The sequence below is a fragment of the Meleagris gallopavo genome, chromosome 5 (genome assembly GCF_000146605.3).
Source record: "Meleagris gallopavo isolate NT-WF06-2002-E0010 breed Aviagen turkey brand Nicholas breeding stock chromosome 5, Turkey_5.1, whole genome shotgun sequence".
NCBI classification, from domain to species: Eukaryota; Metazoa; Chordata; class Aves; order Galliformes; family Phasianidae; genus Meleagris; species Meleagris gallopavo.
Window position 1 is genome coordinate 9,941,739 of NC_015015.2, and position 14,507 is coordinate 9,956,245.

Genomic DNA, 14,507 nt, shown 5'->3' on the forward strand with positions numbered 1-14,507 from the left:
GCTGCCTCGTGCTATATGGCGCTTCCCGCTGGGGTGCGACGGGGCGCCTTTACGCGACGAGCTCTCACCGCCCTGCTCCTCCCCCGTGCCCAGCAGAACATAGTAGACAGCGCGGGGCTTCCGGCCCAGTGCCCGTGTGCCGCTGTCTGTCCTGTAAAGCAAGGGAAGTCAGCTCTTCTAGGCCAGGTAGCACAGTGCATGCTAACAGTGGGAGGTTCTCAACTGAAGATAGCAGCTTTTTGTTTTCATACGGAAACATCCTCCCCGACGTCTGCAAATTCCTTTCCATGCCATGTTACAAAGAAGACAATTATACTTACACAGAACAATACAAAGGGCGTACGTCCAGGTTTTAAGCACTCCGGGAGCCCTGCTGACATTTTACAGCAGCAGCCTGCATTTGGATTGCAGGGCTCAGGGAGCTCTCCTGCAACTGTTAAGGAATTGATTGGAGGGGTGTACAGGGAGGTGGGAGAGGACGTCCCCCACCCCAACTTGGATTTGATGGAAATAGCTGAAGGGAGCAGCCCTCACTTCAGAGGCGGATATTGAGGAGTGGCTTACTTAGAAAAGGCGGAGATTAAGAGTGGCTTGCTAAATATAGGCGGGACTTGGGAGGGGCTTGCTAGAAACGGGGCAAGGCTTTCGCTAATTGGTGGCACATTGCGAAGTAGAAAATGCCTGGGATTCCAGGTCTAGCATCATCAGATAAGAAACCGGGCCAATCACCACAAAAGAAACAAAACTCAAAAGGAGCAAACAGTACACTGCACAGGTCCAAGAAGAAGTGAAAAACAAGAAAACATTCGTGGAATTAGTTAACACAGAACAACCCACTGTCTAGAGTAAGTGAGCATTTTTTTAGTTTGCGGTATTATGAGTGTGCATATTGTATGGTATAAATATGTCTACTTATGCACCACTAGTTGTGCACTTGGGGCAGAGTCAGCCCTAGGCACCAGTGTTGCACCTTAAATCTAATAAAACTACCTTACATTCATATTCTGTTAGCCTCTGAGTGCGGTTCTGCGGTCAGAATAAAGTGTGCAATATTTAAACATTAAGAGTCCAAACCAAAATACAATTCCATTGCATTAACTCAATTGAAAGCATTGTTTTTAATTTCTTGTATCACATTTTATTTGCATCACAAAACAGTTCATGCTTCTTTTATAGGTAAAAGATCCTTGGAGTTTTCAATAGCCTAGAAAGATATAACAACAGTAAAATGAGATTACTTGAGAAACCACTAGCGGAAATGCAAAAGGTTGACATCATGCAGCCAAGTAAAAAATAAGTACTGTAACAATCAAATCAAATACAGGAAGATAGGGCTCCTAACACACATAAGGCATTTTAAGTGATGTTAGCTCTGCACGTATCCATATGTGTCCATTGCATTCAATAGGAGTGCAGCTGATACCACCTGCAGTTCCCCCGTCACTGCTTTTTCTTGGTTTGGGGTTGGTTTTCTGCATTTTTTTTAAACTGGTTATTGTATTTGTTTAATAAGCAAACAGAAAAACAACTTCACAGGTACTTTAAGTTCTCCTGTTCCCATTAAGTAAAACAGAACCACACCCAAGAGATGAGGCACCCCTACTTCCAGCACAGTTACACTTGATGCCATCAGAAAACAGCAACTCCCCCCAGAACCAAACAATAACAAACTTCCGCAATAAAAAAACACAAAGGATATTTCCCCTCCATTCCTTTTCAGGAGTCCCTTCCAAGAGCTCAGAGATGGAACAAGCATACTCTGTCAATAACACAGCTATGACTTATGCATCTTTGAAAACCAATCAGAATTTGTCCTCTCACCATGTAGTATTTTCATTCTTGTGGCCCTCCCCTGGACATGCTCCATGAGGTCCACATCTCTCCTGTACTGAAGGCTTTACATTTGGACACAAAATGTTTTGCCACTGATATCAGAAGAGACAAGATATCTTACTTCCTTTCCCAGGCCACTGAGTCAAAGGATTATACTCACATCATCTATTATGCTATAATACTGATCTAGTTTCTAAACACTACAGCTGTGCACAGCACAGCCTGCAAATCTAATTGGAGCCTGTCATCACCATTTCTAGTGCAAGCAGCCAATTGGGCATTAAACAAATTGCTATTTACAAGCAGATGTGCTCACTTTGAAGCATGTGAATTACACAGTTCCTCTTTGATTATACGGATAGATTAATTAGGACATTTGCCAGTTACTGCATGCTGCCAGAGGCTGCTGGCCTGGACCTATCTTTTTGAACACCTCTGTTTGAGCAACAAGCAGTTTGTTAAAATAGGAAGTTTTCTTATCCAGAAAAGCTGATGTTACTTTTTAATCAAAACACCAACTTTTCTTCAATACAGAAATTTGGAACAGAACATAGCAACACCACACTATAAATGTTCATCGAGGCTTCCTTCAGACTTCTGTCAATACTTCCACTGCTAAGATTAACAGACCTAAAATAACATATTGTACGTAATGATTTAAAACACTTACAGTGGGACCATGGTTGATGCAAGGGAAACCAAATCTCACAGAGTGATTTTCATAGAAAAGCACTATTCATCAGAAGGAGAAACACAAAAGACATGAATAACAGTACACCAATAAAGTTTTCAGAAGTGACTACTGATTTATTTTGATTCACCTACTTCTGAGCACTCACCAGACATACTTTAAACAGCTTAAATTTCAGGGAGTGCTAGGCACACTGAGTACAAAAATGGTATCCTCAAATAAATAATAATGATAGCCTCCAAGTATTTAGCAATAGCCAAAAGATTCATTTAATTGTTTTTGTTTGTTTCCATACATACCGCTACTGTTAATGCTCTGCTTGATCCAGTCCACAAAAACACCAACATTTGTGTATACTCTTGGGTAGCTCTTTCTTCCACAGCCCAAGCCCCAGCTAGTGATTCCATTAAGGGTGTAAAATCCTGAGCCATCTTTTGAAGGACAAACTAATGGGCCACCAGAATCACCCTGCACAAGGACAAAGGAATGTGGTTACCATCTAAAAGCGCTCTTTATGTTTTTAAAAGATAACTTTGGCAAAAATAGGTCTAAGCTGCTCACGTTTAGCCATGCATAAAACATGCCATATATCATAACATGCCAACATGCCATGCCATAACATGATTTGGCACTGCACTGCACTCTTCTGTCCTGCTTTCAGCTGAGGCAGAGTTAATAGAACAGTGCTGGTTATTTCTTGCTGAGTGATGGCTGCAGGTTGGATATGCCTGATCTACAGCCTGTTTGCAAGAGAACAGCTCATAGTGAGGTTTCAATACTCCTCTTTTTCAGAATCCATCTGGCCGCACCCCCAAGTATAAGAAAGCCACTTACTGTGCATGAACCCTTGCCTTCTTCCAGAGGGAACCCAGCACAGATCATCCTCTGAGTCACTCTACTTGGAAGATTTATGTAATAGGTCTGACATGCTTCAAGCATCAAGATGGGAACTTCCAGCTGACGCAATTTTTTGTTCTTTTCCCTATCTTGAAAAAAGACATTTTAGAAACTGGCAGAGGCATTAATTAATGATACAATGCCCCTTTATCACAAAGAATGATAAATACCTCCTATTCCCTTTGCTTTTTTCTTCTAGTACAGCAGGACTGCTCTCCCCTACACATCTCTAGATTTTATACAGTCTGCTTATTTAAGGCTTCCAGAAAACAGCTTGACTCTTCTCCTTTTCAAATGGTCTAAATCTAAACTGATTGCTTTATTTATACTCATTTCCATGCAAGACCATCTGAACTCATGTAAGTGAAATTCAGGAATCCAAGAATCAAAAGTATAGATAGAAATCATGTTGCAACATGGAACAAACTATAAAATACAGCCACAGTCTGCTCAACCCTGAAAATGGCAAAGACTACATACCTTCTTCCTGTGCTCCCCAGCCTGTGACAATACATACACTGGAGGGCTGAACCACTTCTTCCTTCGCAGGGAGACACACAGGATGCACATAGTGGTTGAATTCTAAGGGCTCAGCCAGTTGCAGTAAAGCAATGTCAGAGTCCATAGTGGTCTTGTTAAAGCTTGGATGTATAATATATTGCTTTAATGATCTTTTCTAGGAAAGGTAAGGACATTGACATTTGCTCAATGACTTGGGAATTTAAGCCTTTGGTTTTATAAATTTTCAGGATATATGCAAGATGCTTGAGGAGAAAGAAACATCTAACAGCAACTGTTAAAGTTACCAACTTCCTTACATTAACAAGTCAAAATTACGGTTCTCAGACATGAATCAGGGAATGTGCAGGAAACTCCATTCAGCAAGCGTAGGAAGAGGGTCTTGGAAAAACATTAGTCCAGTCTGAGTAAACAGGAAAACTGTACCCTTATTATTTCTATCTTCGTATTAGAGACGATATATTCTTCACTCAAGCACCCTTTGGGATGCCAAGGTTTAGATTTCGTTACTTATGAACACACAGGTCTGTGTTGATACAAGTTATCTGGCAGTCACATAAAAACTGTTGTGCAAGTGCAGATTAAGAAGAGCATTCAGGCTGGAAGATTGCTGCATTATAAGCAATCTGAGAAGTGCATTTACATTAAAAATAATTTTGCAAGATTGATTTTTATTTTCTTATTAAGCTGAACCTAAATTACCTGTCTGTATTCTTGCTCTGTAAGATCATGAATTCCTGTGACCACCATCCATAAGTTTCTGTATAGTTCCCTCAAAAAAAAAAGAAGGTGGGGAGGGGTAAATACATTCTCAGACTGTTATAGCAACATTCCTAAAATGCAAGACTCTTACAATCTCTCCCATCCAAAATAAGTTTGAAAGCCCTATATATTCCTGGGCTAACATTCCCATGAAAATCTATGGAAATCTTCTCACTGACTTCAAGAGAGCATGAAACATTCTTGTGATGAGGCCATGGCATCCCTCAAACAGTGAACTAAGAGAAAGATCAGGTTTATAAAGACTTAGGCTACCTGTTGCAGAATTCAAGGCCTCCACATCATGACCTGCACCATTCCAGGGATGGTGCTTGGTCTCTATCATAAAGAGAAAAATGGATAAAGCACAATAACTCATATAATCAAATAAATGATATGAACAAATGCAACAGAAACATTTCATCCTCTGTTTTCATAACCAAACTCTCTCACACATTGAAAGCCTGTCATAACTCTCTGATGAAATCACATTAAGCCACATACACAAATTCTGATGTGATTGCAACATGCAACAGAGAAATCCTCCATAGTATGGCTATAAAAGTCATACTTTCAACACACTACAATAATGCTCTTGACAATATTTTGCAAATTAATATTTAGAAACCTAAAAGCCAAAGTCCAAATTCCAAAACAGCATTTTCATTTCAAGTTCCAACAGAAAATACAGATATCTAAGCATATTTGGCATTTGGGGCTTTTGAAATTTTACCCTCATTTTCAGTAATTGCAACTTATTTAAAAATTGAATCAGAATACTGAGTTATCATCAATCCTGGGAGGATTTAAAAAAAAAAAAAAAGTTTAATGACTTAAGAGCCAAAGTATATGAAGTTTAAATGACTATATTTATGATTCATTTGAAACTGGAAAACAGTCAGTTCAGTCTACAAGAAGAATAATCAATTTGCAAGATCTGAGAGTCACACATAGTAACTTCTTGGCTTCTGTCCATAAAAACAGAAAAACATCCATGTGATCTGAACTAACAGATCAATAGCTTCCTAATAAGGAAATAGCATCAACTCTGGGCTCAAAAGCTTCCTCTGTGTCCTCTTAAAATCTAGAGGAAATAATGCTCTGTAAAGGATCCAGAGAGAAGTTATCCAAGAGTAACTGATGGATGACAAGCATCCTGACATATATTCTGCAAACTGATCTGAATGAAAACCAAGCCTACAGAAGTAGGTTATTTCTTAGGTAGCCACTCTAACCGTAGTTTATGCATGTGGAGCAAAAGAATACTGTGCGAATCTCCCTGGGCAGAAATATCACCCTGCAGAGATTCCCAGAGGATTCATCCAAGTATACTTACTTAGAATTAAAGCAGTGAGCAGCTGTGACAACCCATTCTTTGGCAAGAAGTGCTCCTCCACAGATATGTTGATCTGAAATTTGTATGCTGACCTGCCAAGGCCATGAGTGTGGTACAGCCTCTTCACCTCCAATTATCCTACTGAAGATGAACCTCGGCTGATTTGAAAGCATTCCACAAACATCATCTAAAAAAAGAAAGGATTAATGTCTCAAGAAGCTTTTTAGAGGTTAAGATTGGAGAGGCAAAGAACAGCTCATTTAAGAGCCACCCCACAACTTCCAGGCTTTCCCCCCAATGTTTTTTCTACGTCTTTCAAATTCTCTCCTTAGAAATTATCCACATGTTTAGAGATAGCTTAAGGAAAAAAGCACAAGGATGTGCTTTTGCCAAAGGTGAGCATCAATGAGGTGAAAGCAACCTATGGCACTTCAAAAGTTTTAGACTCAGATCTACAATGAATACAAACACATTCCATTCTTCATAAACTACTAGAGGCAAGAAAAAAAAAAAAGCTTTAAACTCCAGTTATTAATTCCAACTACCCTGCAGTCTTTGCAATCATCTCTCATAAAGCAGTTTGTATTTTGACTTGCAGGCTGAAATAATGTCACTGTATTGTTCTAAATAATTCAAGATGCTGAAGGAAACAAGAAAAACAGGTTCTGTCATTTGAAAGCTAAAAACACAGAAATGTTACTACTCATCTTTTTAATTTCCTTGGCATGAAAATGAAACATCTTGAGACAATGCAGACTGCAGTTCTGAAACATTTGGAGAAAACAGCATTTAAGTTGCAGTTCAAGAGGTACTTCACATTCCCATGAAGAAATAAGAATTCAGGTTTACTAACCTGTTGTAACCTGCATTTCTTCCTCAGTCATATTCGTATTTTCAAATACTTCTACACTAGCAGAATCCAAAGTATCTAAATCTAGCACATGAAAAGAGCAAATGTGTTAGCAGGCTGTCCTGAATAGTATTTTTTAACTACAAAATAATTTTTACTTCCTTTATAATCATTTCTGTGGAAGGAATAGATTTGTATCTGAGGAATCTATGTTATTACATCTTCACATGGTAGTAAAGAACCATTTAAAATGTACTGGAATACTTTACACAAAACAAAACCCTGAGGTTTGGGGGACCCACTCAGCGGGTCCTTTGTTCAATCCTTCAGAAGTTCACAATAAAGATTTTTTCACTGAAACAATGCATTAGGTGAGAATCTCCTAGAGCAAAATCATTCTGAATATCACTATACACTGGAGAGCCCTTTATGCTGTTCTAGCGAGGCAGCCTCCCAAGTTACCTGTAACATGCACAAAAGTGATTGTAGCTCTGAATCCTTCAAAGTTCTCCATTTCATCAGAATGAAAGACAACCAGCATCATGGAAGAAGAGCTTAGAACAGGCACTGGTAGGACAAACCCACATGATCTAGCTAAAAATGAGAAAGCAAAAGTTCACAGAAGATTAAAATGTAAATATGAAAAACTACATTTTTCAACAGTGCATACACAGAATGTGCATTCCAGTTGTTACACAAGAGGGTAAAACAAACCCAAAACTATGCACAAGAGAGGATCAGATAAACCAATGGAGGCTGAACAACTGTTCTACTATTTCTGTCAGTTTGATCAGTAATTACCTCATAAGAACAAGGAGACTGTTGGCATTATTTCACAAGATATTATGGCAGCACTCATAGTCATAGGTTGCCACTCCATGTAGATTACAGTGGAAACTTGGGTTTCCTTGTCAGCGTTGAAACATTAACATCTGCCAGTGCTAACCTTAATACCAGTATCAGACTTGACTAGTACAAGTCTTTCCTTCTTTTGATGTAAACCAAAGGAATCTCCAGCTAAGCATTAAGAATTGCATGAACATTCATCTTGAGTGAAGAATTGGATGCTGAAAGGGAGAATTCCTGGGTGCTTTCTGTTCTGCCTGGCATCATTACTATAAAAATAACAGCCTTATGCCTCTCCCTCCTCCATTATTCTTTTTTTTTTTTAATAGACATGAATTCAGATTGCATTCCATATAGAATATAAATGCACACAACTGTTGCTAGATGACTTTTTGTTTCCCTAAGAGGAACAGAAAAACCAATACAAGCAAGTACTTTCAAGGTACTGAAACTAGTACCTGCAGCAACACCTGAGACTCTGGAGGTAAATTTCAGTTTACACTGTAAAAGAAGGCTACTGAAAGTCACAGAAGTAATAGGTCCCCAAAGTATGCCAAAATTAAAAGCCAAACCAGTTTCCTCCTCTTTTTCCACATCTTCATACACAGTAACAGCATCATAAGAGCAATCTTCACTCTCTTCTACTTCAAAAGACTGGTATGTAAGCTTTTTTTTAAAAAAAAAGAAAAAAAAAGAAGAAGAAAGTGAATCTTGTTGAATTCACAAACTGAAATTCAAAGCTCTAAAGAAGGTCTTTAATATTCTCAAGGATTCTCTTAAAGTCTGATCTCTTTGGTGTTCAGACCCCTCACATCACATTAAATTCGATAGAAGAATGCATCATGGTAATTTAAAAAATTTAAACCAGGAAATCCTATTTTACTATAACCCAAAGGAGAAATCCAAACCTATCTGCCTTTTGGGACAGAAAGGGATTTCTCTCAAGTGTGTCCAACAGCATTACTCAAGCTTATGTTGCTAGATCTTGCTCATCTTTAGCTGCACACTTTCTTGTCAACTAAATGATGCCCACTTTCATTCCACTAACACAAGAAAGGCACATACTTTACCTTTATTACATGGTCCTCTGGCGCACAAATAATCCATCGACAGTCTGCCAGATTGCTGTAATGCTCTGGATAGTGCGTACTTTGCAACACTCCTTCAAAAAGGACAGCTAAGGACTCACAGCCAGAATCTAGAAATCCAGCATAAAAAAAACAAAAATTGAGGCATCTATTAAACTGTTCACACACACAAAAGGAAAAAAAGAAACCCAGAAAACTTCTTGTGGTGCTTTCACACAGAAATAGGAAAACAGCAACAAGCCAAATCCTTCTGCAAGAAAAACACAACAAAATTGTTTCATCTGTTCCCAGGCAGAAGAGACATTCAATCGTGACTACAGCACGCCCCCTGTGATACAGGCAGTGTACTGCAGAGTTAGTTACCTGTGTGGGAGTGATAGAAGCGCAGGACACAGGCATGTCAGAAGAACTTTTGCTAATTTTATTTGGAAATGAAAGTGGAGATATAGAATCAGCAGGTATGACTTTCTTGCTAAGCAGTGGCAAGTCCCCCCAGAGGGGATTCTTTCCTGCCCTTACAGATCATAGAGGAATGAAACTGGTTGAAAAAGCTGCAGAAACAGAAACAACAGGTGTCTGTTTTTGTAAGTATTGTCCAGACTCAGGTGATGTACCTTGTACCTGCCTCCTAGTGATGATAAACCGCTCTGCAGAGCAAAACTGGAAGTAGCTTTCACTGGAAATTTGGCTTGTGTGACTGATTTTATTAATTTCTAAAACTTTCCGCAATTGGAGAAGGAAATTAAATCCTTCTAGAGGATTTAGGGAAGAGGGAAAGTAACAGGAGGTTTTTTTCTGAACAGCATCTGTCCCTATCTCTTCCTGGCATCTCAGTTTTTCCACAATGCCACGTATCAGCCAAAGCACACTTATCTTGTTCATAACGTGATCCACTTAGGAAAAATCACAGAAGCTTTCTCTGAGTTAGACTTACCAGGAAGAACACCTGGTGTAAGAGTTTTGTAAGTCATAGAAAAACCAGTTCCATGATCCTTGTTGTCAGAAACAAATTTCAGCCTTATATTATCGGACCCAATCAAAATAGGTAATGGAAGATCTCCTCCACAGAATTTCCCTGAAACAAAATTTCAGAGAATAATCACTGTTAAAAGTCTTCAGTCGTTTGAGAAAACTCTGCTATACAATTTTTAGCACTTGTTTGTAAACATGTCAACTGACACGTTCTGTGTTCAATTGCTGCTAGAATGAAAGGGTACACTGACATTATTTTATAGAACAAAAAGACAGCAACTCAGCAACAAGTCTGTTCTTTTGAGTAGACTGATAAAGAATCATAGTCACAAAATGTTTCCAGCTCTATATCGAAGTGGGAAAAATGAAGCAATATATAATTTCCTTCTGATACAAACAGAGTCCATACACACAATCTGTAATGACAAATTTGCTCCCATTCACAAAACTGCAAGAAAAAACAAAAACAACACAGGTACCAGAAAGATCTTCTGGGGAAGTCTGTGTTCTGTCTACTCACTGATGGTTTTGATAGAACTGTTTAGAACTTCCCGGAAAATTTAATTCTCCTTCACTGTCTGGGAGTTTGCCATCCTGAACACTACAAAATGCTGCATTGTAGAGTTAGAACAAGAATCAGGTTTGACACATACACAATCCTCTGTTACACCAAACATCTAGATAATATTGTGAGACATAAGACTGTTCATCTGTACCTTGTTTCTGATGGCAGAATTATGTTAGGTCTTCCCTCTCTTCTATTTGAAATTACAGCAAGTCACTTTTAAATCACATAATTTAAAGGCAAAAGCCAAGCTCTGCCAGTGTAAAAACAGTGGTGCTTGCTTATCACCTTAACAAAAGTATTTGTGAAATGATGATTTTGGTATCAGGATTTTTTGGAGAGGAAAAATGCATGCCTCAGGATTATGCATTTATTGCTGTCCATTTGTAATAAAATTATTAGCTATTTTGCAGCAGAACACTTGCAACAGTACAATAGGGGATTGGAGGAAGCAGAAGTGGTTTTCTCTGGCTAACTACTGCTAGAAACTACAGATACCCGTAAAAATGCCTCCTCTTTGCCTTTCCTTCTCCTTGCCAAGTTAAGCCAGCAAGACAAAAACAAAGTACACACACAGAATCAAAATATAACCTCAACTGTTAAATAAATTGTTTTCATCCTATTCCTGAATATAATTTTTTTTGTTTGTTTTTATACTCCATTCACAGAAATAGACACCAGATAAGTATATAAATTCATCATAGATGAGGAGAAACTACTATCAATTTACTTCATATTTTCTGTTTAGAATCTATACTTTCATATACAGAACCAACATCATTAACTAGATTTAATGCATTGCTTGAGGTTATGTTCTACATTTTTTTCCATTAATTTTATTTGCATTTCAATAAATTAATGCCTTATATTTATCTGTCTTAAGGGAAATTCCTTTTTGAAGTCACCTGCACATATCAGAAAATTCCTTACTAAGCTAGAAAAAAAACCAACTATGTATTTAAAGTATGCATTTTAAAGTGTGTTAATAAGTCATACTATAAATGTTTTTTTTCTTCACAGATCACATATGAGATTATTTGAGAAAGCTGGTTAGACTCTAATGCAGATACAAAATGTTGAAAAAATACTACTCACGTGTAGAACTTTTCATTTTCAGATCTAATGAAGGAGGAATAGGAAAGGGAATGAAAAAAGCATGTGTTATTACAGTTTCTCATTCACAGTGTAGGCTTTATTTTTAACAGTGTGAGATAGGTTTATACAGCTAGCACTGATGAAAGTTTGAATTCTTGAGGACATTGTGCTTACAGTAAACTATGGGTGAAATCAAAATTGCAAGTTCAGGCAAAGCTGACTTCTAAATAACCTACTCTAGAGAAGATACATCTAGAATTATAATACATTGATAGGCCTCTCAGTCTGAGCAGCATTTTTTTTTTTTTCTAATCATCACAGTTGAAGCCAGTTTCTAGTGGGAGAAATATGAGTACTATATCTTAAAAAAGATAAAATTAAATGAAATATGATTATGAGACAGAAAAGTGACAGTGGTGAGTGAGAAATTTTTGTAGAGACTTAATACCAGCACTCATGTTTTCTTGAATCCAGTAAAGCACTGCAGTGAGGTCTGTGAATATTCCAGGAGACCCTCTTTTGTAATGTTTCTTCTTCTCATTACCTCTCCAGCCACGAGCACATCCCATCCCCCAGGAAATCACACCAGCGAGAATCCAGGCACCATGCTTACGTTGGCACAAGAGAGGATCGCCAGAATCTCCCTGTAAGAACCCCCAAAACTCACAGGTCACAAAAAGTGCATGTGTACCACTGAGCTAGCCTTGAAGAGTTTATTAAGTCGTCTTTCGTAATGTAGTAATAAACCTGCAATACAGGGAGTAGTCATTTGGAAGAAAAAAAGGAACTGAAAAAAAAAAACATTGAAAAAAAGACTTTCCTTTTTATTGTGTTTAGTCAGGATTGTGATGACAGGAGAGATGAATTTATTTGTCATTTATTCATAATAAAAGAAGCAAGGAGACTGTTTTGCCATTTTAAAATTTTCCCAAGACAAGGAATCATGTTTTTTTTTTTTCCTTGTTTTCCAAGGCAGTATTTTCTAACTTCCTGCATACTACGCTAGGAACATTTGTTACTCAATGTTTATCAAGTACTTTGAAGTTTAAAAGCCCTAAACATCACAGCATTGGGATACACTGTGAAGTTGCTGTCAGGAACCTGTCATGCAATTCACACAATAATTAAAATAGTTTCATGGAATTAAGTGTATTCTCCCATATAGGTGCTTTTAAAGGATTCACACATGAAAATAGAATACAAAATTACATTTATTCTCTTAGGCACTTGGAAACTTGAGTTTCTGAGAAACAGTTCAAGTACACAAGGCCCTTTGTTCAACTGACCTGACAGGCATCTTTTCCTCCATCTGGAAATCCAGCACACAGTCCAGTGTCACATTGGATGGGCTTCTTTAAAGTTGACAATGCTCTTGAACATTCCATACTATTTAGAATTGGTAGATTGACTTCATATAAAACCTGAGGGAGCACTCCATCTGGAACAAAAAAAATTGTTCAAAATGAAATACTGAGTGGTGAACTTTTAATGTCACTACTAATACACAAAGAATAACACGCTGAAAACTTGCTCCATATCTTCCTATGGCTATGAACGTTTTGATAAACATACAGTTTTGCATATATAAGTAGTTTTACTCGAATAAATTTTGAAATGTCTCCAACATAATATACAGGTCCATATATTTTTGTGATCCATTTTGAAATAGTTCACAGATAGACAGAAGCTAGCAGAGATTCGATTTTGAGATTACAATCTTATTCTCAGTTGACAGTTACTTCTGGTCTGTGTACAGCTTATGCAGTCAAGCTCTTAGCTTCAGAAATAAACACAGATAGAATTTTAAAAAAATATATCTAAAATTGAGTAAGAAAATCTGACAAGAAAACATTCACTGATCTGAAGACAGTATCTGTATCTGCTTTCTATGCAGATACGGATTTGCTATTTTAAGAAAAGGAAGAATACAGGAATGAATGAGTGACAAAAACACTGTGAAATCAGAATGTCAAAGAACAATTCCAGTAACTTACTCTCTCTTAAACGGCCCCAGCCACAAGTAGTGCAGATATATCCTGCTTCACATTTTTCACCTGGATCAGGAAGACATGCTGGCAAAACTGATGAACCTGCCATATATGAAATTTCTTGATAATTATTTGAAAGAGCATCATCATTAAAAAAAAAAAAAAGTAACAAAAAATCCTGTATTTTAAAAGGGAATTATTTGATGGCATTTAAAACTTAATCTAACATTTGATAATTTATCTGTGCTGCTGCTTCTTTATTTTAGCCATAGATAAATATGGTCTTACTGAAGCTGAAGGTTCCATCCAGCTTAAGAAGGGCTATGTCATAGTTCATCGGCCTTCGTGGGTCAAAGTTTGGATGTTTAATGATATATTTAACAGGGAGTGTCTGCTCTCCATTCTCCCTGATTCTTAAGTCATGCTCTCCTGCAATGACATTCAAATACTTGAGTAGGTTCCTGTAAGTATTGCAAAATAAAAATTCAACTACAGAATCTTCAAAATGAAAGGAAAAATGTAGTTGTTTGTAAACAGGAGAGTTTTACTAATGGTATCTAATACCTTTCATCTTTAGATTTTAGAGTATAATATGTACAGTCAACACAAGTTGAATCAACCCTACATTAGAAACTGGGAGATACAAGAACAGTGAAAAAATAAGTTTTGCTGCACTCTTATCCGTATTTAAGTGGTCTGTTAAAGAACGAGATCCTATTCTTGTGTTTAAAGTTGATTGATCACATTGTTTTAACAGTGGAAGAAGTATAATGTAGATATAGGGAAGTACAGAAAAAAATCAAAGACCGCTTCTCTAGCATTCACAGTTCATGTTTCAAAAATGTTGTGAATCCTGCTTAGGGTTCCTAGTACCAACTCAAAACATAGAATCATCATAGAATCATAGAATGGCTTGGGTTGAAAAGGATCACAACGATCATCTAGTTTCAACCCCCCTGCTATGTGCAGGGTCGCAACCACCAGACCAGGCTGCCCAGAGCCACATCCAGCCCAGCCTCAAATGCCTCCAGAGATGGGACATCCACAACCTCCTTGGGCAACCTGTTC

The 14,507-nt window shown here is 37.7% G+C and overlaps 1 protein-coding gene across 1 annotated transcript; it reads right to left on the minus strand.

The window, feature by feature from the left end:
* Positions 1 to 1,112: 1,112 nt before the first annotated feature.
* Positions 1,113 to 13,983, minus strand: OVCH2 (ovochymase 2; the record flags this gene model as incomplete). The annotated part of the gene is given in 20 exon segments (XM_010710998.3): positions 1,113 to 1,204; positions 1,822 to 1,925; positions 2,504 to 2,565; positions 2,824 to 2,992; positions 3,359 to 3,510; positions 3,902 to 4,097; positions 4,643 to 4,712; positions 6,036 to 6,222; positions 6,889 to 6,969; positions 7,348 to 7,479; positions 8,304 to 8,397; positions 8,802 to 8,929; positions 9,754 to 9,921; positions 10,080 to 10,207; positions 10,312 to 10,402; positions 11,452 to 11,475; positions 11,900 to 12,095; positions 12,738 to 12,889; positions 13,446 to 13,541; positions 13,728 to 13,983. Coding segments are annotated over 20 exon segments (2,520 nt in total), but the record flags the coding sequence as incomplete, so codon positions are not given.
* Between the last annotated feature and the right edge of the window lie 524 nt (positions 13,984 to 14,507).